The sequence below is a fragment of the Odontesthes bonariensis genome, chromosome 20 (genome assembly GCF_027942865.1).
Source record: "Odontesthes bonariensis isolate fOdoBon6 chromosome 20, fOdoBon6.hap1, whole genome shotgun sequence".
NCBI lineage: Eukaryota > Metazoa > Chordata > Actinopteri > Atheriniformes > Atherinopsidae > Odontesthes > Odontesthes bonariensis.
The window spans coordinates 25,282,996-25,306,615 of record NC_134525.1 but is presented as its reverse complement, the minus strand read 5'-3'; the positions used below and the strand labels follow the sequence as shown (position 1 = coordinate 25,306,615).

Genomic DNA, 23,620 nt, shown 5'->3' with positions numbered 1-23,620 from the left:
AGGAAGGGACGCTGACAGTGAGATGCTGGTCGGGAGAGTTCATTTCTAAAACGGAGCCCACGATCATTGACCTGCTCTCATCTTTATGCTCTAGAAACAGCGCAACTATATCGTTTCGCTCCTTCACGCTTGTCATCAGAGGAAGTATTCTGTCTGGGTTTACCTTTCTTATTGTTTTCCTGTCTGTCTCGTGTTAGCTTCTTTCAGTTTTTTTTGCCAGACATTCTTCTCCCTTCCTGCCTCTCCATATGTTGATGTGGTCTGAGCCATTTGGGAGCTTTAATGCAAGAAGAAGGTTTGCCCGCTGGAACACCTTTCTGAGCCTTTGCATCCTTCAGCCAAAACGCAAGCTAGTTGTCCCATCTCAGACAGCCTAATGATATATTCACGATCTAATACTAGACCTGCAGATGCGATGAAGACTGCGGAGCACATTGATGTATGCCGTGATACAATATGTTTGCCCAAAACCCGGTCAGACGATGCAACAAAGTAATTGAGATAGCTTTAGCTGAAATGTGCCATAGAAAGCCTGAATGCAAGAGATCAGGAAATGAAGGGATTATGGCTAAATTACTCTTATAAATCAAAGATTGTTGATTGCTTCATAATGATGACAGAAGACATAAACCATGTTACATAAGGACTGCAGCAGAAACAATTAAGTGTAGTCTACAGATTGTGGTTTTCAGTTTGATACAGTGGAAAAGTCCAATTATCGCTACAGTGAAATGAGAGTTTTGGAATACCGCATGCTTTAAGTGTCTGGCAGCATCCCGGATGCCTTCGCAGATTGCAGTGTTAAACAGCTGCTGTGGAGATAAAGAAAAAAAAAAAAAGAATTTAGTTGTCAATTTTCCAGTTGAGCTAGAATTCTTAAAATAGTTGTCTTCTTTTAGCTCACGAGTTGAATCCAAAAATGTGTATAGTAGCAGCTTTAGCTGCAAAAGACTTCCCTCCACTCGTCTCAGTGTCCCTTTGTGCCGCAGTTGTCTTCTGTTAGAAATCCCCCAACATGCCATTTTCAAATGAAAATGACAAAGACATTCGTTCTGATTTATCAGCAACTGTCGACTGGCAGTGTGGCTTGCTTATGGAAAGCTTCAGTGCACTACAGAAGGTTATCCAGATGGCATCCTCACACTGTAATATGACTGCTTATACCTGCCTGTAGCCATTAAGAAACGATCGTGCATCTGTTTGGTGTCTTGCAGCACCAGAGGGCCAGCCCTCTTTACACAGACTTTAGTCTTATTCTCACTGCTGATATTACGTAACTTGATTGCTGCAGACATGTACAAGCTAAAACACAAGCTGCTGAAGTCCTGCTTCAGTGACACAAATGTATTATCAAGGTGATTCCTGAGATAATCCATTTGTCAACACTTTCTTTTTACTTTTTTTTATCAATGTACGTGCTTTTTTTTTTTCTTGTTTCTCATTTTCTCTACAAAGTTATTTGCAAAAGCATCTCTACTTTTCCCTCCCGACAAATCTTTATATATATATAGAAACACATATTTAGGCCTAATGAAAGCACGTAAGTCATCATGTGTAATGTATACCTTCATTTAATTTCGTCTTTTCCAAATACGCCAACCCTCAGTATAATAGACTACATTTGCAATTGGCTTTATAGGCCTGTTCTGGTCTCACAATGACCCCAGTGACCCAAAAGTCGGTTCGTATTGGCAGTGTTTTTCACTGTAGATTACCACTTTCAGACAGACATGTCCATTTGACTACTTGTTTCCCTTAACGTGAGCCCTAATGTAACGTGACTCTTCGAAATAAACCTCAGAGCTACACTGACCACCTCTAAACTTAGCGTTAGCCTCTTTTACCTCTGGTGCAAACTTATAAGTGAATTATAGATTTAGTCATTTCCTGGTTATGTTCAACCACATACTGGCATACATGGTGCTGGATGTCCAAAAAATAGCCTTCTGAAAAGTTTACGGAGACAGCGCTGTGCTGTTCCCTTGCTATTTCTTTTATTTCATGGCCCTATTCCTCTTGAGTGAGTTATTAGATGTGTAGCCCTCCTCCCTCGATGCACAGGGGCTAGGTGTAAAATACAGTGCATAAGAGCATAAGTCTCCTTTTGGGGTTGTTCCAACACAAAAACATAATGTAAGCATTAGTTGTATGTGCAGCAGCAGTAGTAAGAAGTCCCTAGTTGTGGCTCACAGGGGCCGTGATGAAAAACTGGGGAAAGGTAACATGCATGCATTTATTTTTCAATTTTCACAAAACCCATCTGACTTTGGAGCATTGAGCAAGCGAAAGTTGAAATATCAAAGGTTATATTTGTAAAAGAAAAAACAAAGACTCAAACGAGAAGATGCAGAAAAGTTTCAAAAGCCATTATGAGGGGCTTACGGAGTAAAATATGGAGAGAGAAACTGTCGAGGGGTCACTTTCGGTAGCAGATGTGGCTCCGTGGAGCAGTGGCGGCTGGGTCAGGAGAGATGGAGAGAGATACTGCTTGGCTCAAGGCCCCGCACAGGGCCGTCCCAGTTTGGCCCTGGGGCCATAAACTACAACCTAATTGAAGGATACCGTGGAGACCCTGCTGTTAGTGAATGAACAGAGGTGGTGATTGAAGAGGGGGTCTTTCCTCTCTTTCGCTCCAGTCCGGGAGCTCCATCGGCTGGAACAATATTGATCTTGGCGAGGCGCTGCGGTGAGCGTTGCTTAACCGTGTCCATTTACGTCTAACATTTTCAAGATATAAATAATCCCTTTTCCTCACTGTTTCTCTGCTTTCATTGATGCATTCTTTGGTTGTGAATGTGATATTTAAAGTGCCAGCAGTTGACCGTTTAAACCAGCTATTAATCAGCTGCGAATCAGATTAAGCCTCTACCTTCGTCAACCTCGAATATGTGCCGCTTGCCTCTTTGCCCTTCGTTCCCTTGCATCATTACCTGGCTCTTCTCCAGCTTCCCATCCTGACAGCTTTTCTTGCTTTCTTGCAGCATGTTGATTGCTCTGTCTGACATGCAAACCTCTCTTCTGTCTGATAGTTTAGTTAAGTTTACACACTTCCAGCTCACCTTGGGGTCTTTATTACAACACTGTACCCCTTTCTCTTGCTCCCCCCCTCTCTTTCTTCACTGAGCAGCTGAACCATTACAGTGCGGCACCCAGGATAGGTCTTAACTGGCCCTGAACCCAGCCCCCTGTTCAGCTTATCTGTCCATTTCAATTTTCAACTTAAGTGCTTACAGACCTGGGATTAGAATGAGAAAAAGCAATGGGTGCTGGAAAAACGTTCGTCCAGGCTCATCAACTCTGAATTATAATGGCAAAAGATATACTACAAAGCCCTCATTTTGTGTCATCTGAAAAAATTCCGCAGGTCTCATGTTGGGGGTTTAAAACAGAGAGAGAGATGGAGAGCAAAGGAGAAAGTGACAGCATCTAGTTTGTTCAAGGAGAAGGCCATCTGTATGCTGGCTTGCTGCGATGGTGACATCAGCGCGCGATTCCAGGCCATTTCCTGGGCGCTGACGAGGGGGCCATTCTTTTGTCTCTTCCTCCCCTGGTAAAAGATAGCCGAAACATTTCCACAGCTGTGCACCTCTGACACACTACCGTATGTCAGACTCTGCTGGGTAGGATTCGTAAACTTCCAAATCCAGGTGTTATCCAAAGAGTAAAGATGCTTTGAATTTTATTTCAATCTGATGGGTCGTATGGACACAGCTGCCCGCGCATGTCGGAGAAAATATGAAACTCGTCTCGTGTGACCATACATGGCAATTTGCAAAGCCGGCCTCTTGATCAATGTGGCCAGCCTCATCTTTTTTTTTTTTTTCAACAACAGACGAATCCCATTAGTATAATTTTACTTTCTAATGTATTGGATAAGAGAATCTCGCTCAGCTTTTCATCATGTCTCATTGTCTGACCTTGTGGGCTTTTGTGATGTCAAATCTCTAACACATAGAACATCCACTCACCTCTCTTTGTTATTGCTTTCCACCATCATACTCATCTCAACCCCTCTGACATTCTCTGTGGTGAATCTGTGGCATGTTTGGACATGCGATGTACCCCTAATCATGCATCCCTTTGCAGAGAGGCAGAGGGACAATGCAGCATCCAGTGAGGCTGGTTAGACTGGTTGACTTCCCATAGAGAACGTCTGCGAAAGTCAGTGACCGCACTCAGGGCGGCCAGTGCTCCCTGCACTCTGTAAATGATAGGCTTAGTTGTCACCATCACTGCAGGCCTGGCTGTCCACATAAACTTGCTTTGGATCACGACCTCAACTCGTCTCTCTTCTCAAGATGTTTCCTTAGACCACCAGGCAAAATGCACTCTCACAAAAGATAAACGGCAAGTTTTAGCTCCTCCCGTCTAAGTATTCTAAGATAGGCCGTGCCCCTGACTCATTTCCATTCCGCAGTGTTATCGAGTAGTGTTTCATTAGACAAGGAATGCTCGTGTATAAGGCTACAAGGCCAATTAGAACCATTCTGCTGGCAGATAGGCACCAGATCAAAGCCTTCCAGAGTGTAATAAGGCAGCACCGGGAGTGATGTTAGATACCTTTATCATTCTCACATTGTCCTTATTGTTTGCTGTTTCAAGTTTCCCCTTTGTCCTCCCCCCTCTATAATTACCTCACATCCTACTTTAAATTTGATTTAGGTGCTGGTTCAACTTAAAATGTCACATTACAACAGGAGGACATCGGTGAGAAAACCGATGTGAACATGCGAAACAAGATGTCGGATAAAAGCAAACACATTTGGTCTATACATCAAAACACTCGCCGCTCTCTGTCCTGACGTTTTCCCGACCTGAAACTACCTTTACGATGATCAGTTCTGACTGCAGTTATGGCTAGTCGTTCATTTTGGCTGTGACATCCCTGAGCTGTGGTGTAGTGTGGGAAATGAGAGCTGTGGTGTAAGGTGAGCCTCATGCTGTGGTAGATGGTGTTATGTATGTTTTGATTTAACCTTGTTTAGCCAAAATGGGAACACTTAAAGGGGAGGAAGCATCTATAAATGCCTCCAAATGTTCTCAGCATATTAAACCAACACACACGAGAGCCTGCTTCAGCTACCATTTTGAAAGCATCTTCATTTTAATGTTTCAATGGCACTCGTGAACATCTGGAGTAAATTCAAAAGCTACCTTAAATGTGGGTGAAACATTTCACTGTAAGATACAGCCACCTTTAAAACTGCAAATGTTCTGAATGCTCCTCTTCTTCTGTTTTCAATGTATTGATCTGAGCTCTATAGTCCTGTCTGAATGCTAGCTTGTCATCTGAAGGCTCATGAATCCATATTTTTTTCCTTTTTTCTTCCTGTGACGTTATAGTGGATGCTCCACAGGCATGTACCAGAGACTTTGTCTCACTAGGTAACGATGTGCATACATGTTCCTTAGCAAAGCAGATAGTTCTAGCTGTAGATGAGAATGTTTGTTATAGTTGTTCTACTGTGTTCTGTACGAGAAAAAAATCTGAACTCTTGGTTTTTCTCAGTTTTTGAAGCCATCTCAGCTGTTAGCTGTCATAGCCTGATGTTCAGATATACATCTGAACCTTACTTTGATCAGCACCGTAAGTTGTTTCTCTAAAGAAAATAAATGGACCTTGAGTTAAGATATTTTTCTTATAGTAAAAGGATTTTACTTGTCACAATAGCAATGACTGTAGATGAGTGTGGGTCACTGTATAGTTGCAGAGCTGTAGATTTGACACAAACTACATTGCAGTTTGAATTGACTTGAAACTGTTTCAATGTCGTGCAAGAAATGACTCAGCGTCTGTGCGGCACTAGCAAACTTACCCAGACTATAATTTTAGAATGTGTCCCCTGAGAGATTATGATTTTAACTCTTCTCTTTGCCATATGTTTTATGTTTTGCTTTTCAAAGATGATGTGGCACTAGAGTTTGGTAGGTTTCCTCTTATTCTCTTGCCTTATCGCTCAACTTCCTTTTTAAAAGCTAACATTTTCTCTAGATTAAACTAATGCTCATTCCCCACCTCTATAGCACCCACAGCTGCAGAGATTGAAGGTACTGGTGGTCTCAAGTCTCCATTATGTACTGACTTGCTGTTTGTGTTGCAACACACAGTTAAAACAGTTAACAGTTAAACCATTTGTGACCGGTCCTCCCTTTGTGAATTCTGTGTGTCATGAAAGATGAACCTCACACCCCTCACTCTTCATCCTTCTTGGTTTCATTTGGTCAGTCCTCTCATGTCAAAGTTAATTAAAGACACATATCAGATTTCATGGTCATTCTTCTCCTTTAAAAGCTAATCAGCTGTTACAAAACCACATCTTTCACCTGCTAACGTGTCAATTCTATTGAAGATTGAATCATCATCATAATCCCAGGCCAAGTAGCAATGTAGCAAACTGTTAGCCTACGCTTAATTTAGTTTAGTTATGTCCTATTTTTGTATTCTAAGTCTCACATTGCTCATTGGCAGGGGCCAAGCCTTCCTCATCCTTTTCCCTTTGTCTGTGGCTATTACATTAAAAACTAAAAGCTAACGGCATAAACACAAAAAAACTAATCAGATATATGTGATCTTAACTGTACCTGTGTGCTTTTATCAACTTGTCCTTTTATTTATATACGTGGTAAAAAAAAGGTGCCTGTTTCTCTCATGTCTGATTATTCTTTTTAACATGATGATGTACCTCTCTTCTGGCTTCTTTCTTTCTTTTTCTTCTCATCACCAGAGGAAGCTGACTATAGTAGCGGATTCCACTTAGGTGAGAGACTCATCTTCTTTTCTTCCAGTGTGTCCTCTCCATTCCTGATATGGCTGTTGCATTGTTGCATTTGAAGTGAAGAGAGAATGACTTGTCTTCTCCATCGTTCCTCTCCCCGACCCTTTTTTTTCTCCCTTTATACATCAGCATTTATGCCCTTTCGTGTCATGTGTTCCACAGGACGCAGATGAATTGTTCCAGGGAGAATTAGCAACCTGTTTCTCATATTGTCCGGGGCCTTTTTTTTGTTTTAACTCGTGGAGCATTCTTATTATGACTGATTCAACTTGGACTCACGTAAAAATAAAGAGTAGTTCTGCAGACAGCATGACTGCACTGGCAAATCACGTCAGTCAGTCGTGGCAATTCAGTAAGTTCTAGTTATCCTGTTTTACCTCAGCTCACTCTGAAGACATCTTCGAGAATACTTCTCGATGGATTTGGGTCAAAAGAACAGCCTGTTTTCCATGCTGGAGGTTTGGGGACTAGTCTTGTTGATGTGGTCCTGGTCAGACTTGACGACAATTACCATGGCTCCCTTTAGCTCTGCAGCCTTTTCCAGAGAGCTGCTTCCAATTCCCTGCCGTGCACAGAAATGGGCTCCGTCGTGTTTTCATTACCACTGTCATTTTCCCAATAAATCATAAGGTAGCGTCCCTCTTGATGACCACAGGCCACTCTAGCTGGCTCAGACACTAATCCGGTAGTTCATCTCTTTGCCCATTTCTCTTTATTTCGGGTCCTCTCTCTCTCTCTCCTTTTCCTGTTCTGTCAATATTCTGATGTTGAGGTCAAAAGGTTCTTGGCTTCTACACAACTTAGACTTCACAGGATATCCAGAGTGCACGTGAGTTTATAAATACTAAGTTTGAGCCATATCTGCCAAACTCAATCAGGGTCACTTCCCGGGGCCCAGTTGTGCCAAACACTGTTCCTTTATTTTTTGAATTCCTCTCTCTCCTGTAAGGCTTGCCCTGACTGTCACCCTGCCCCCTCCATGAGGTCATTGACCTCAGCCTCTCCTCTTCCTCTTTGGTGCCCAAACACCATCCAACACTCAAGTGGGTTAGCAGCATTTCTTGACTGCAGCAGCCCAGAACGAGGTTTAACTGAAATGAGAGACCCTCAGGAGAGGAAGAAAAAAGAAGTGAGTTATAATAACATCTCCTCTATGAGTGTACTTGCTGCATGGCTTTTCAGCCTGTTGGATGTGGTTGTATGATTTAAAATTGGCCTGTTCTTAAAGGTTTGAAATCCTAGAACCTACAGATGCTTTTGCAATGCTACTGAGGTTGCATGGGGAAATAAAGGAGGAGGTCGGAAGGCGCAGGCAGGCAGTTGTTGTCCTTAGTTTTTGCTTACTTTTCCCTTCATGCTTCTCTCAGTGATGCAACGTCTGTACGGTCCATTGCCAAAAGGATCCATGAGCACTATTTGGGGGTGAGCAGATATCTGTACTCGGAATGCACTTGATTTTAGAGCCAGTAGACAGAAATCTGTCTCAGGACATCTTCTCATCAGACTTATTTCCTTCCCAAGCTTTGACCACCAGAGTAGGTTTAAGAAGAAGCATTAGGTCACAGTAGGGTCACAGTACAATTAAGGCGATAAACAGAAAGAGACATGCACCTTATTCAAAATTAAATGACTTCATCTGCTTGCAAATTCAATTGTTGTGGACTCACAGGAACTTATATGTAAGAATTGGTGAGCTGAAAGGCAGCGGAATCTTGCTGTGACATTGAAATGAAACACAATTGAATAAATATCAAACATTTGGATATGATCTTAGCAGTAATGCGTTGGTTTGATGAAAGCACCTCAGTGGAAACCATCATTCCACTGATTTAAGTGGCACTTTGTTTCCTCGTGTCCTTGTTGTATGGCATCGTCTTTGTCGGAACATCGGACTCATGGAAAAACAGGCATTTTGTCTGAGGACTTTTGGCACTCATGGGCACTTTTGGTTCGCTTGTTGATAAAGGCTTCAAGGAGTCCTCGAGAAGCAGACTTTCCTGTGTGTCTATGAGAAAATCCTTGGCCAAAACATAAGGCATACGGCATTATTTTGAGACGAGATATTCCAAAGCCCGAAGAGCTGTGGGATATGAGTGAAGGGAAAAACAAATAGCACTTGACACAAATGGACCTCTCGCAGCCAAAGGTCTAGAGCACTATTCCACCGTATAAGCCGATAACACTTGGGTTGGGTACCATTTTCCAAATTCTTAGTGCGGGGATCATGGAAATTACTCCCAGAATGTGTACTCCCCAGAAAGAACTCTGGAAGAGTTCACCGCTGTTGAATTCTACACAAACTCATTGGAGGAGTAAAGTGCATCACTTGGCTGAAAACCCATCTGAAACTTGCTTTGTTGAAAGTTCATTATAGTTACTATACCATACATCCAGGCTGCTGCTGAAAACAGATGCTTGGTGCAATCAAATATCCTAAGATCAGTCATGGAGCTCACTTTATTACAGCACTGTAATCATTTCTGCAGATGCCTGTTGTTGCAGTTGTGTGTGGGGAAGCATTTGTAGAATACATAGAGTTAGGTCCAGGAAATATTTCATCGATGATTTCATTTTTTTTTTTTTATGTTTTTTTTTTCATGCATTTACCAAAACATATTCATGTTACAGTTCTATAACGGATGCAAGCTCAAGGTGCAAATTCTGGGTTTTCACATCCAAGATGGAGGAAGGGTTCTGGAGCTACTCCTCTTACACAGAACCATCTTTTTTCAGGGCTCAGACCATCCAAGGCCCAGACTGTGTCCCACGGGTCAGATGTACACGGGCACAGCTTTGTGTACCGGGAAAATCCCAGTTTACGTGCAACTGCAGTGGAACCAGAATTTTTTTTTTGTTATGGGAGTGTCCAAGCTGAGATGACTCCTGGTGGAACAATGTTAGACCATCTAGTTAGTTAAATGCCAAAACCCATCTCTTCATGGGGGATATTTACCAAGCAGTTGTTTGAGAAATGAAGTCTGGGGGAGCCATGTCCAGTATGAAATATTTTATTGGACACTATAATGCTTCAAAATAAACTGAAGTAACTTTATTTTGTGCCTTTTATATAGGCTGCATAACCTCGCCACTGACCTCAGCCCACAGATTCTAATCAGAAATGCCCACCGATGGGGTGGTCGGTGGCGTAGTGGCTTAAGCAGACATGTACAGAGGCTACAGTCCTCGCTGCATCGGACGGCCCTTTGCTGCATGTCTTTCCCCCTCTCTCTGCCCCCTGCTTCCTGTCTCTCTTGAACTGTCCTGTCCATTAAAGGAATAAAAGCCCAAAGGAAAAAAGAAAAAAAAGAAATGCCCACCGATGGCTGAGTTTGCTCATGATACGTCTTGTTGCTCAAACATATCATGGGCATTCTATAAAAGTTAAAAACTTCATTTTTAGCACAAGGGGACATTCAGGGAAAGCGAGAGCTCGTTAGCGTAGATGGACCCTTCCATGAAAGATGGCAGCATGAAAGATAGCAGCGATAGATGAAGGGTGGAAGGTTTCTTTGCATGCAACTACATAATATCCAGCCAAAAAGAGGAACACATCCCATAAAGTGTTACATTAAGGAATTACAAAAGATTTATAAGCTTTAGAAAAGACTATTTTAGACTTTACCCCTCCTCCATTTTCCCCCCAAACATGGAACAACAATTTTTGCAAAGATGAAGCTTAAAAGAAGAGAAGGAAAAATCCCGAGAGCTCGGAACAACTCATGAGCCAAAGCATACAACATCTTGTGTAAAACACATGGAGGCAGTGTGCTGGCATGGGCACGCGCTGCTTACATTCGCAAATACTGGTTTTATTGATGATATGACAGAAAACAGAAGCGCCTGGGTAAATCCTGAGGTTTTTGAGGACGTACAATGATCTCAGATTCGGCTAAATGCAACAGGGATTTGATGGCGCATCACAGTGCAGATGGACAGTGAACCCAGGGAATACTGAGGAGTAATTCACCTGATCTCAGCCTGATGGAGCTACACTTTGCTTAATGAAGACAAAGCTAAAAAGACAGCTAGATTATTTACAATAAAATATTAGCCCCTGAAAAAGAGAGAAAGGTCAGAGGTGCGCTTTGAAATTTTATTGAAAGCCAAATTAAATTATTGTTATTAGTATTTTATTTATAATTTTTAGATAAAACTGTCCATAGCCTAAATATTTCACAGCCTAAATGGACAAGTCAAATTCCTTCTCTTCTGATGATGTCCTTCCACAATCCTCCCCTTTCCTCTGCTCTCCTCTTTCTTTTGCTCTCATCTCTTTTTCCCGAAGCCTCCTTGAGCCGAAGGAATTTTACTCCAAACCATTTAGGCCCACATTACATTGTTTGACAATTGTGTGACTTAACGGCATCTTTTTTTCAACTGCTGATTATGTCAGATCTTTAGAAATCTGGGCATGTTTTATCCGTAATAATGAATAATAATGTTGCCTATTATGTGACCTCCTCATGCCAACCAAGCCAGTAATATTGATGGCATAATAAGGCAGAGAAAGCTGGTAATGCTTCCCACATTTGTTGCCCGCAAACTGGACTAGGTGTTACAGTGTCAAACCGCAGTATGTGGCGTTGAGCCAGGAGCATAATACTTGCTTAATTTCCAGCTGCCATGCCTGGTTATTCAAAAGATGCCGTCTCCATTAGCCCAGAGGAGAGTGGGCCAGTGCTAAGCGGAGTCAGGATGGCATCCGAGCTGTCAGCGCAGTCTCCTACAGATACTCCTAGTTACCCTTACTCCAGTGGGACCTTGCAACAGGTGGTTTCACTGTGAACTTTTTCCTTTTAGCTCCACTTCACTCCACTTTTTTTTCTCTCCTTTCTTTGTGAAAAGTTAAGTTTGAGGAGCAGGGATCTTTTTTTTTTTATTTTCTATTCTTTTCAGTCTTGTCATTTTGCTGAATCCCTGCGCCAGATGTAGCGAAGACCCCATGCGTTTGTTGTTCTCCGGGCTCCATGCTTTCAGGCCCCCCAACGGCAAATGTGTCTTTTTGAGTTGCATTGTACTTTAAGAACTTTCATATTGGTTGACATTTCTTTTTCTGATACAGGGCTGTAGCAATTGGAATTTGAGTTGGTAGTTTGGGATTACAGTTTGCAGAGGCCTCAGGGTGCTGACTTCACATAATTGCCAAATTTCTTATGTCGCTGAAAGACTTTATCAGACTGGAAAATGGGCTTGGAGGACTAAAGTGTGTGTGTGTTTGTGGAACCTCAGCAAAGACATTTTAACTCCATACCTCAAGACACAGAAAAACGTATCAGGACTCTGCCACTGCCTGGGTTGTCATACCAGGGAAAATCGGAACAATAATGTAAATTGTCAACAAAATTTTATTTAGTCTATCAAATCATTCCCCTGACAAACATGTTGGCGTTTAAACAGGACCTTCAGTTCTGAATCATGGTAATTGTATCCCCTCTGTCTAATTTAGTCTCCATCAACAGAAGATGAAGTAACTGTTGAAGAATGGTGCTCTCCTTACTCCTGCAGGGGCGTCCATTTATTTATTCTCAGGCAGAGCAACAGAGGAGTAAAGGGAAACTGGCTTCAGTACTTGGAATAAGCCAACAAGTGAGCGAGTGAATTGTAATACCAGATTACTTGGGACCCCTTTCAGCTGGGAGCTGAACAAACCTCTGCACCTGCCCACCCCGTGGAAAGGCCTTGCCCCGAGCCAATGAGATGCCAGCTTGGCAGACAGAATGAATGGCTTTTTGATAGTTTAACTTGAAGCTTAATAAGCGATCAGGCTGTATACATTAAGCTAAATGACTGGCCCTCGTTTGAGTTTTTTCAGTTTGAACTCTCAGAAACTGATTGCTCACTTTCAGTAGGATATCACCAACACTATACTCTTGATGTTTATTGTAATGATGTCAACCTCGTGGATTTTGGTTTCAATTTGATGTCTTCTTCCAGGGGAAATGTAGATGATCGGTTTATGTTTCCACTGTGTGGCAGAGGGTAATAATCCCTGGGTGGGGAGGTGTGGGGGTGACGGTGCTGAATGACTTGATTAACCACAGGAGAAATGGCACAGACGACTTGAGCCACAACTTGCCCACAATGGAACAAAGTCTATCCCTAATGTTCGGTGAAACACTATATTCAGTATCGGGGCACGTGTGCTCTCTCTCGTTGATGCACACACTTATTCAAAATCTCTAATATTGTTCCCTCTTGACTTGCAGTGGGTTTAATTTGTAACTCAGCATGGGCTGGCAGTTCCATCCCTTATTAAGGGACTATTTAGAAAGGAACAAGCTGAGAAAAAAAACGCAGACTCTCTTTGCTCCACAGCACCACGGTGGTTTGAAAATGTTGTGGAAAGTATTAGCCGGGTCGTTATTACGTCTCTCTCAGTCTGGGATTTTAATATTTCTTGGGCATTTTGCATCATATCTTTAAGTCGATTTGTTCGTTCATTAAAAACTGAAATAATGAATTCTTTTTTGGGTTTTTTTTCGAATTGATTCTACTGAACAGAAATATAGGCTATGTGACATGCTGGCTTCTTTTCAGGTTCAACCGACATCTGCCATGAATATAAATTGTCCTGTAAAATAAAGGGTAAACGTCCTTTTTGATAGTCTCACTGATTATAAGATCACGTCTCACACATGAGACGGTGGATGAGAATGTGAAGAAGCCTTTGCCACAGGAGTCAGAGGATAAGGTTTGGTATGAAAACAATTGGAGGTCACAGGTCAAAGTTGCTTCTTTTAACTAAATGGCACACGTGGTTACACACCTACCTCATCTGCAACTCAAAGCCTGATACATCAAGTAAAGTAAAAAATCACTAGAACATCGAGTTTCTACAGTTTCCCCAAGTAAAAGTGTTGCCGAAGTCTTTTTTTTCTTTCCTTTTTTTAGAAACCACGAGATTCTTAAACAACAAAAATCATGTTTTGCACACACGAAATGAGGAAAAAAACAGTAAAAAACCTTAAAACACTCACCTAGAAATACGACATGTCACCAGGGGAAGCGTGAGTAAAGTGTGATATCCACGGAAACTTGTTGGCCGGGCGCTGTGCTGCACTTCTTTCACCTAAAGCAAAGATAGCTGTCATCAAACTGAGCTGCACAAAACGATATGAGTTTCTGCACATCAAGCTGCTGGAAGGTGTTTGCCAAGACGCAGTAACAAGCATAAATCAAAGTGCACAGCTGCAGGCTTATGCGTAGTCACAGTTTTGTTGCCAAAGTTTCATGTATCATATCTGTAGATGAATGAGTGTTTTTTTTTTTTTTTTTTCTTTCCGTTTTATTCTCCCATTTTACGCTGACCTCCAGCTGGCTTCAGGAGAAGCTTTCGTCTGAGCAGGAGAGACAAGAAGACGAACAAGTCCATGTACGAGTCCAAGAAGAGCGAGATGTACGACATGGCCGACGTTCCCACGTATGAGGAGGTTGCCCCCTATCGCAGGCAGAGTGGAGCGAAACACCGGCTCGTGGTTTTAGTGGGTGAGTAGAGAGCCGAACCGCTTAAAGAGATGATGCAACTGATGTGAATATCTGATGTCACTGCTTACCTCGCGCTCTTTTGCTGTTAGACTTGGCGCCGTAGAGACCATAGATTTTAATGAAAATCCTCACCTCCAGGAATGGTCACACGTACATATCACCGAAACAAACGACCGTGACTCAGATTGTTGTTGCTCCAGAAGCCACAGGTGGCTCAGCCTTGGCTTCCCATGACCCCACAAACGAGTTTTGAAACGTGGGGACTCTTCCTTAATTCAGCGCTCGGTGGAATCGACAGAGCAGATCTCTTTATTAATCAGTCACATTTAGTGCTCTCACTCTCAATGTCCTTTGCAGTGTTTTGAGCCGCTGAAATTGTTACCACTTGCCTTCAGCAACGGGTGTTGCTGAGCCTTCCAAAGAGCTTTTCAACGTGCCAAGGTCTTGAAATGAATTTAGCGGTTTCTCATTATGTATTTGTGGTTGGAAGACGAGTGTTGCCAGCGAACGGTGGAACAATATACTTCGCCAGGTGCACCAGTAAAGATTTCAATCTTTGTCAGGACATCAGAGCAGCATCAGAGAATCCCAGGCTTCGCCACATTTTCCTTTTTAGTTTTGTTTTAAAAAATATGACAAGAATGTCCCAGACAACGATGGAACAACTTGTTCCCCAGATTTTCAGTGGGATTCTTTTTGATATTTCCATTTATCAACGTAAGATATGTACTTAAGGAATGAGAATTCAAACATCTGTTCCATCGCTCATCTCCTTCTTTTAGGTATATTTCAGCAGCAATTTCTCACAAAATCCAGTGACTGAATTAGAAATCAACACCAGAGGCAACAAGCCGAACAGTGTCTCACTCTTTTTTTTTTTTTTTAATCTCTATGCTGCACAGGCTCGTTCCTGAATTGTACTTTTAGCCTGATTGACCGGGCCTTGGTACACAGAGCATGGACTTCATCAGGCATGGTACTAATTAGTGAGCCCATTTTCCTGCCAGCATGTCCTCACTTAACGCAGAGGATGCTGAACCTCTCTCACCTGTCATGCTAATGTAAATATTTTCAATTAACTTCCACAATTTGGAGGACAATCTGTGGACAATTTCACACACAACGAAGTTGAGGGCCAAGAAAAGATCTGCTTTATGTTTCTTGAGCTTTCACCCTCCTTCTTACTCTCCCTGGATTTGTCCGAATTCCCCCATTAGAAAGCGTTTCTCTCTGACCGTGCCCTCTCTTTTTAGTGTGGAGACTATATTCCTCGATGTGTGTAGGGCCCTGTGTTTAGTACTTGAGAAAGTTTTTTTTTTTTTTTTTTTTCCATTCATGATATCTGCTCTTTGTTTAATTTAGTGAAGCAAACCTTTCATTTAAAAAGAATGCCAGATGCAACGCCCAGTGTTTCTTGATTTGAGTCTCTGGTTCTCTGACTTCGGTTAGAGGTAGACAACAACGTGTTTATGTCAGGGGATCTTTAATATGCACAAGGCGGCTGTGTACATGGTTTTAAGTTATTCGCCCGTGGCTGAAGCTGCGTGTCTCCAGCTAAAAGTCCAGCTGTGTAGTCCAGCAGTTACACGTGTGTTCCATAGTGTTGTCAAGTCATGTTACAGAAAAGGTTAGAACAAAGCCAAGATCCGACTGTAACACGGTGAAAGTTTGCAGAACAGAGCTGCTTTTCTCCTAAACACTGGCTTAGAAAAGAAGGAAGCCAGTTAGCCGAACAAACGCTCATCTTACAAACAGACAAACATGTTGTTTTGTTTGTGTGTTTTTGGTCTTCAGAAAGCGAGGTTTGTCTTTTTTTAGGTTGTGAGTATTGCTCTCATTGCAGTCCATTTGCAGCTGTTACCATGTGGGGAAATGGCAGTTACCTGGTGTTTTGAGAAAAGGGTTTAGCAGAAGGTCAGTGTAGTACTCGAGAGAAGTCAAGTCTGCATTACTGTAGGAGTTGCAGACAGGACGCAGCTCTCGGTGCCTGACTTGGCTTCAGCCCTGTACTTTTTCCACTCTTCAGCCCAGCACCTTCCCCACACATTGTTTTTGTATCAAACACCCCACTCTCCCAAAACCTTTCACTCATACATAAAGGCATTCCTTCGTTAGAATAAATGCGCGTCTCTATAGTACCCATTAATGAATGACCCGCTGCCCACCTCTCAGAGTTGAATGGAGCCCTGGGTGAATTTATTTTGAGATCTGTTTCAAAGACAAATCAAGATGCTTATCTGGGCCATTGCACATTTAAAAAAGCCAATAAAAATATATTTTTACATACTGTATGCAAAGTCTGCCCAAACCACTGATGGTTTTGAAAGAAATGTGATTATTTAACCTGACAAAATACTGTTCAGGTTTCCACATTTCCTTGTTACTTTACACCATGAAATCACAGTAAGGTTTGGATACATTAAAAGTTTTATAATTTGGGGTTTAGCCCCAACATATGTCATAAGTGAATATTTATCCAGAGTGTAATTAACCTAATTTATACAACTGGACCTCTTTCAAAACTTCACCGTGTTGAAAACCTGCACTGTAAATAAGCTGTGGTTACCACACTGCACCTCTGCCATTCTCTAAATGTGGTATCGGTTAAGCCAGCACCTCGAGTAGTGATGTTATGTCGCCTGCCTGGATGTGAGGAAGTCAAGGAGCTTTGAGACTGGGTCGAGGCCCTCGGTTACAGAGCCCTGCTTTGTCGGGCCTGGCCTGTCCTGCTTCTCTGCAAAAAGCTGCACGAGATGTGCTTCCCAATTGGCCTGGAAGTTATTTAGCTCTCATTATTAAAGTCAGCTTCTCTAATGAGAGCGGTAATGAAGTCTGACACTTTTAGTGGCAGAGCAGCGTGCAAGGACGGGGAGAGGCAGGAGGAAGGAGAGAGAGACACAATGTAAATACTGCAGCTCGGTCCAGAAAAAGTGTGAGAGTTTTTTTTATTTTTTATTTTTATTGCAGCATTCAGATTTATAATGTTGCTGTTGTATTGGAACATTGTTAAAAAACAAACAATGCACAAAGAGGTGCCGTGTGTAAGGTCAGATGGTGGAACAGAGCACTGCCTCTGCTTGTAAAAGATCGGGTGGTGGGCCTGTTGGGCCTCCTTGGCAGGCGGTGGTACAGCTGGAATAGGCTTTAATCGCTGTCTGAGGTATTCTGAAGAAGTTTTGCTGACACGTATCATTGTTATCACAAGTGGCAAGCAAGGGAGCCATGAACAAAGTGAAAATGGTTTTACAAGTGTGAAGAATTGCAGTCGTTAGACATACCAAGGGTAGCCCGCACGACTGTGTTTGGCCCACTGTGCCAAGGCCCCGATGTCCACACTAAGGTTCAGGCAAACAAGTCTGCGCGGAGGTTTGTGGCCTGTTGGGTGGACTGTCTGCACCACTGTGATAGGGCTCATAAAAGAGCCTCTATTACCATGCTCTGCCACCTTCAACACCTAGAACAACATCAGCCCAGAGCCATTTTCAAACAGCACAGCAGCATTCCTCCCGCGCTCCGGAAACAAATTCAAAATGAACCCCATTTCCTCATCTCGATAAATCACCCAAGCTCCCAGGCCTCTGCTTCTCTGACTATTTTCGCTTACTGAAAAGCGTCTTTCCCCAGCTAAGATTGATTGCTGTCTTCGCCTGAGCATGTGCTTGTTTATATGAGCTGCAACCACAGAATGCCCAGAATGCCCTGCGTTGTCATTCCAAAGAGGACTTTTTAAGTTTAACAGTAGTGTCGACAAGCTCGCCGAGGAAACAGCTTTTATCACTTCCAGCAGTCGCACAATAGGACTCAAAGCCATGTGCTGCTACGTGCAGAAGGAGAGGATACGCACAGGGTGGGAACATGTCTGTATATGAATGCTTCCAGTGCTCCAGGATTGCACTTAGAGCCTTGATGTCCACACCTATTTATCAGGTCGTGGATCACTGCAGAACCATCCTCCTTTACACTAGATTAAATGTAGAAGAACACCAAAATGGCACAAGAAGCAACAGGAGCATTCTTTCTACTGAGAGCTCCTTTTTTTTTTTTTTTTCTCTTCCCTTCCCATCTACCTCTCTTTCCATTTAATCCACAACAGTGAGTGAACTCATTGTCCGTTTGTTTTAGAGGAGCGGCCTGCTAAACACATTTGCCTGGAATAATGAATTTCCAATAGAGCTTGATGCGACTGTAGTGCCTGCCCAGAACGAAAGGCATGCGAGGAATCTCGAAGCCCAAAATCAAGCTCTGTTTCTGACCGTCCGCACACTGAGCCGAGGTGAATCACTGAAACTCCGAGCCATGCACTTGTAACTCCAAAAAAAAACTGATTTCTTGTCCAGTCTGTGAAAGACATAGATGTCAGTCAGTTCACTGAAAATGGCTTTTGGGCTGTCGGTGAATGCAAACCGAGACGGAGGTGCAAGGGAGAGGTGGGAAAAATGTGAAGAATTCATAAAAGCATTCGAAAAACGTTTTGCGATAAGCTTCCACGTGAAAAAAGAAACGCATCTTGAGTCTTGCTCAAAGAAACGTATGCAATCATTTCCTGACTTTTGGTACTCCACTTCTCCAATGCTGGCCCCTGCTAAACGCTGGAGAGGCATACTCAGCTTTGTGAAACGCTTAGTAATCAATATATTGTAGATATTCTATATATCTATTCTTTTTTTTGGGGGGGCTTTTTTACCTTGAATGTTTGACCGTTTTAGAGAGACAGGAAGCAAAGGGCCGACCCATGCGGGCCAGCTGCAGCGAGGACTGTAGCCTCTGTACATGGGGCGCCTGCTGTACCCACTACGCCACGGACCACCCCAGTCTCTCCTGTTCTGGGGATGAGATGGATAGCCCAGTTGACCCTCGACTGCAGAGGAAAAGCCTTTTTACCTGATCTGTGAAGCCGGTTAAATCTTCTGCCGAAGAGCGAGGAGTAGCTTTTAGAGAAAGTGTCTTTTCTCTAAAGTAAATAAGAGACTAATTCAGGCTAAATTACACACTAAGAGAACTTTATTATGCAGCATGTAGCGTCTGTAATTATATAAGGACGCACTAACGTGATGATTTTTATTCTATAGTTAAAAAACTCTGAACAAAGGCAGGTGTAATGCTGTAAGTTTTGCTTGTGATATATTATTTAATTTGTTTTTCTATAAATAGTTCCTAATTGTGCATTCCTATCAGCATTATGTAGCCTCTCACAGCATATCTTTTAAATGTTTTCTACGGTTCTAGGTGGACCTATTTAAAGTCTGAAAATAACTCCCCCAATGACAGCTCTGTTGACTTTGTTCTTTTAAGCAAATTTTTTTAGTCACTTGCATTTTACCAGCCACACGTTTATGGGCATTTTAACGCGTTTGCGGTGTATTTCTTTTTTAATGAGAACGATACATTTGTGTACATTCAGATGAATGAATTGGGTACACAATCTGCCTGTTGAGATTCGTAGATCGTGTAATGCCTGAGATTCCTATTACAAGGAAAAGCACAGGGATAAAAACTGACATTAAACTGCTTTTGTAGGATTAATAGTACACAATTCAGTGCCTTGTCCTGCACTCATCAGTTGTTTTATCCATTCTAATTTGCTTCTCCTGCAACGTATCAAAAAGAGCATTTCTATGTATTCACGGTGTGTGTCCTGTTTTGGTATTCGTGTAGGACCCACAGGCGTCGGCATGAATGTACTCAAGAGGAAACTGTTGATCTGTGACCCCCAGCACTTCAGTGTAACCATCCCACGTAAGTTCAACCCATTATGTGTTTGTGTGTAAGTGTTCTTAATATGCTCACATGTATTTACATGGATTCAACATGTTCCCTTCCATCCCTAAACCTTTTATAGGATCAGTCGTAGACCTTTTTTGTTACCTTCTTGCCTTTTTTTGGGTTTGCTGCACTTGCACAGACGAGCCGGATGGATCACGAGACAAGTTTCACTCGATATGTGTGATATGGCACATTTTGCATAAGATTCACAGCATAACAACAAGTGAAAAAAATACTTATTTTAAATCGGTAAGGATGTTAGATTAGAGGCGACCAAACTTTAGCTTAAGGGGGCAACTTTAGAAGCGAGATGTTTGTTTCTGCGATTTGGCTCTTTTCTTTTGAAGAAAATGGTCATTAAGGAATTATTATTGACAGAAATGACAGAAAATTGCTTATAAATGTCCTGCTGCCACTGAGCCCTCAGTATGAATAATGTAACTGAAGCACCTCTTACATCAAAGTGTCTGATAAAATGAGCTAAATGAAGCTGCTTTTTCAACATTTGTCTGTGAGCTGCTGTTCTGTGGAGGAAAGACCTTCCTAAGCACAGAACGGGACACCGCAGCTGTGTTGCCACGGAGATAAGCTGCCTCCCTCTCCACTCTTCTGATCCTGTTTACTCCCAAGAATTCTCCCGTGCTTCTGTCCACCAAGACGAACGCTTTGGAAACTCATTCGCAGAGAGACTGAAGTGCAGTAAGAGTAGCCCGGTGCACCCAGAAACAAACTGAAATGGTCACTTCAGATGAAGGATGTTCACTTGTTCCAGTTTGGTTTGCTGAGGTCTGAGACCTAAACACACACATGTAGAGGGAGATGTCTGGCACAACACCCAGGCAGCTCTTAGGCAACACGGCTGGTCCTGTCAAGGCTGAGGCAGTTGGTTCTCCTCCTGTGTAATTGTCAGCTTTTCGCAGTATGCTTGACAAGCTCCAAATAATGGAGGAAACTGTTTTTCTGCCTCTTGAAGACATGCCATTCCACTGCTTCATGAACTGGCACCGAGCTACCCACTCTCCCCTCTTTCTCAGCTTATTTATTCACTTTTCTCTGTCTTTTTTTTTTGTCACTTTCCTCTGGTGCCTCCTCCCTTTTTTTTTTTTTTCCCTTTTAAGGACCCAACAACAGCTTGCCATAATTCTCAACACCATCCAGCTCTGCTGCAGTAGATTTTTGTAGCTCTGAGATGTCCCAAAGCCAGCATGGGGGGACAAATAAATCTTCTTGGTTTTCACGTTTAAGCAGGGCAAAGGCACTATTAATCGCATAGTTACCATCTGGGGCTTATAAAAGAAAACTGCAGCATTAGATTAAAGGAAACATGGAGACTTCTCATATTAATTGCTTTGTTTGTTACATGCAGTGTCACATAATGGATGTATCGCAGTCAAAGTCTGACACTTAAAATGTCCCTGGTATTAAAATCTCATTGGTGAGGCCTTTTTTTTTTTTCCCCACAAAGCTTGTTAATTGTTCTCAAATGTGACCTGTGATGCTGTTGTTTAATAAAGCCCAGACTGTCTGATTCAGACACATATAGACAACGTATGGCACAGGTCCATCGAAGAAAGAGACTCGGAAAGTATTCCGTCTCTCTCTCTCTTTTTTTTTTTTTTTTTTTTTTTTTTTTTAAATCTTTGATTGCTGCCAGTGGACACATGGATGTGTTCAACACTTAGTGTTGTTTCAGATTAAAGCGTTACCCCCATTTTGTTCATTTGAACACTGGAACTCGGGAGACCACCAGCTTGTGGCCCTGGTTTCACTTTTTTTTCTTCTCCCCTTCTCTCCGGTTGTCACTGTAAAATGTAAACCAGCCGTCGAAGAAACACTAGGAGTGTTGCAGTAAGCCATTAGTCGGGAGTGGGGGTGAAACATTGTGATTCCAATCCAAGTTTGGAGATATTTTTCCACAATTTGCAAATGAACGGATTCCACATTCTTTTGTTGCATCGTAATTATTTCCTGTGCCACAAAGCAGATGCTAAAACAATGCACGGTTGGATGGTGTTGGTCAAAACTGGTGAGAGACTGTTTGGAATTGGGTCTTAAACATTTCTGAATGAGAGGCATATGTACATGATAACTTATGACAAGTCTGTTTTGGCCCTCTGCTTTTGTCTGAGACCGATGACATAAAGTCATTGATCTTCCTCAACGTCTTCTCTGCAACAGTTGGATTTATGACTGTCTCCTCTCACTATATATAAATCACACGACTGGTTTTTCATGAACACTGATTGGTCTGAGCTACTCAAAGGAAAAGCACAAGACCTCGATCATCAATGCAACACCCGCAACATGCTGGAGAAATGAGAAGCTCAGGCGAGAGTAAAGCAGAAGTTGGCAGTCGTGGCTGCAGGTGATAAAAGTTTAATAGTTTGTTTTGGAGCAGGTTGGAGTGTCTGACGGGTGCGAACCTCTCCCCTCTGACCTCCGGAAAGGAGCAGGAGTGTGAGGCGGCCTCCTGACCCTTACAAATCCAGCAGGGCCGTCCTCTCACGTTCCCTCCACGTGCCGCCCCCCACTGCCTGTTTTACAGCGAGGATTTATGGTGTATGGCCGAATAAACGCAGAGACCCGATCTTAATTAGAGCCCCCAAATTCAATCGCTTTCCAGCCGCTAACACTGGTGGCCAACGCTCCGGCCTCTGCTCCTGTAGGCACTGCAGCAACATTTCAAGAGACAAATTTAATAAGCAACAGTAAACCTCTGCTTTATGTCACTTAAGTATTTTAAGTGTGCTGCTGCAGAAACATAGGTTGTGTATTTTATAGAGCTATTACACAATAATATATACAAGAGCTGGCATGGCCGCTAATGCCGTTTTTCAGACTTCCAGGGTTGTTATAATGTGGCTCTGCTCAGAACAGTTTCTCTCGCAGCAGTGAGTCAGACAGTCTGGGTTTGAGGTAATCGCTCCCCCTCTCTCTCTCTTTGTCTTTGTTCCCTCTCTTTCTCAGACACCAGTCGGGCCAAGAAAAACCATGAGACTGAAGGTGTGGAGTACCGTTTCATCTCCAAACATCTCTTCGAGACGGACATCCATAACAACAAGTAGGCAAACCTGTTAAGGATGCAATCAACACAATTCGCTGAAGAAGTTCCATGAATGACGTAAATGGTTCCACAAATGAGACGCTGGAAGACAAAGAAACACAGAAAGCACAAATGGTTACAGCAGAGAAGATGCAACAAGTCATTTAAAAAAAAATAAAAAATAGATAAAAATTTTTCAGTGTCAGTATCTTGATGGGAATAATTAGATAAGTAATAGCGCCAGTTGCCAAGTATTTCAATGACATATCACATCATCATCCATCAATGTCTAACAAGAGCCTGTGATTTAATCATGTGAAATGTGAGTGTACACCATGATAAAAACAACAGTCCCACTCTGTTTGGACTCTAAACCACTAGAGGCAGAGTGCAGCAGAGAGCAGCAGCAGCAGCCTGAAAGCCCAATGCTTGCTTCCGCAGTTCAAACATGAGCTCCCCGCTGTCGTCTATGTGTCTCTGTAACTGAGTGTGAGCCGGTGATGACAGGGCCGGGCCCTTTGCTGGTAACAGATCTCCAGACAGTGGCCCCAAG

General features: G+C 42.6%; 1 protein-coding gene across 3 annotated transcripts in view; it reads left to right on the top strand.

Annotated features, from left to right (window-relative positions):
- The window catches only part of mpp7a (MAGUK p55 scaffold protein 7a), a 142,982-nt gene that overhangs the window by 106,501 nt on the left and 12,861 nt on the right, over window positions 1–23,620 (top strand). For all 3 annotated transcript variants that reach the window (XM_075453011.1, XM_075453009.1, XM_075453010.1), the window contains 3 exons: window positions 14,091–14,261; window positions 19,917–19,997; window positions 22,992–23,085. In XM_075453011.1, coding sequence (XP_075309126.1) covers window positions 14,091–14,261; window positions 19,917–19,997; window positions 22,992–23,085 — 346 coding nt within the window. The remainder of the gene's footprint in view (window positions 1–14,090; window positions 14,262–19,916; window positions 19,998–22,991; window positions 23,086–23,620) is intronic.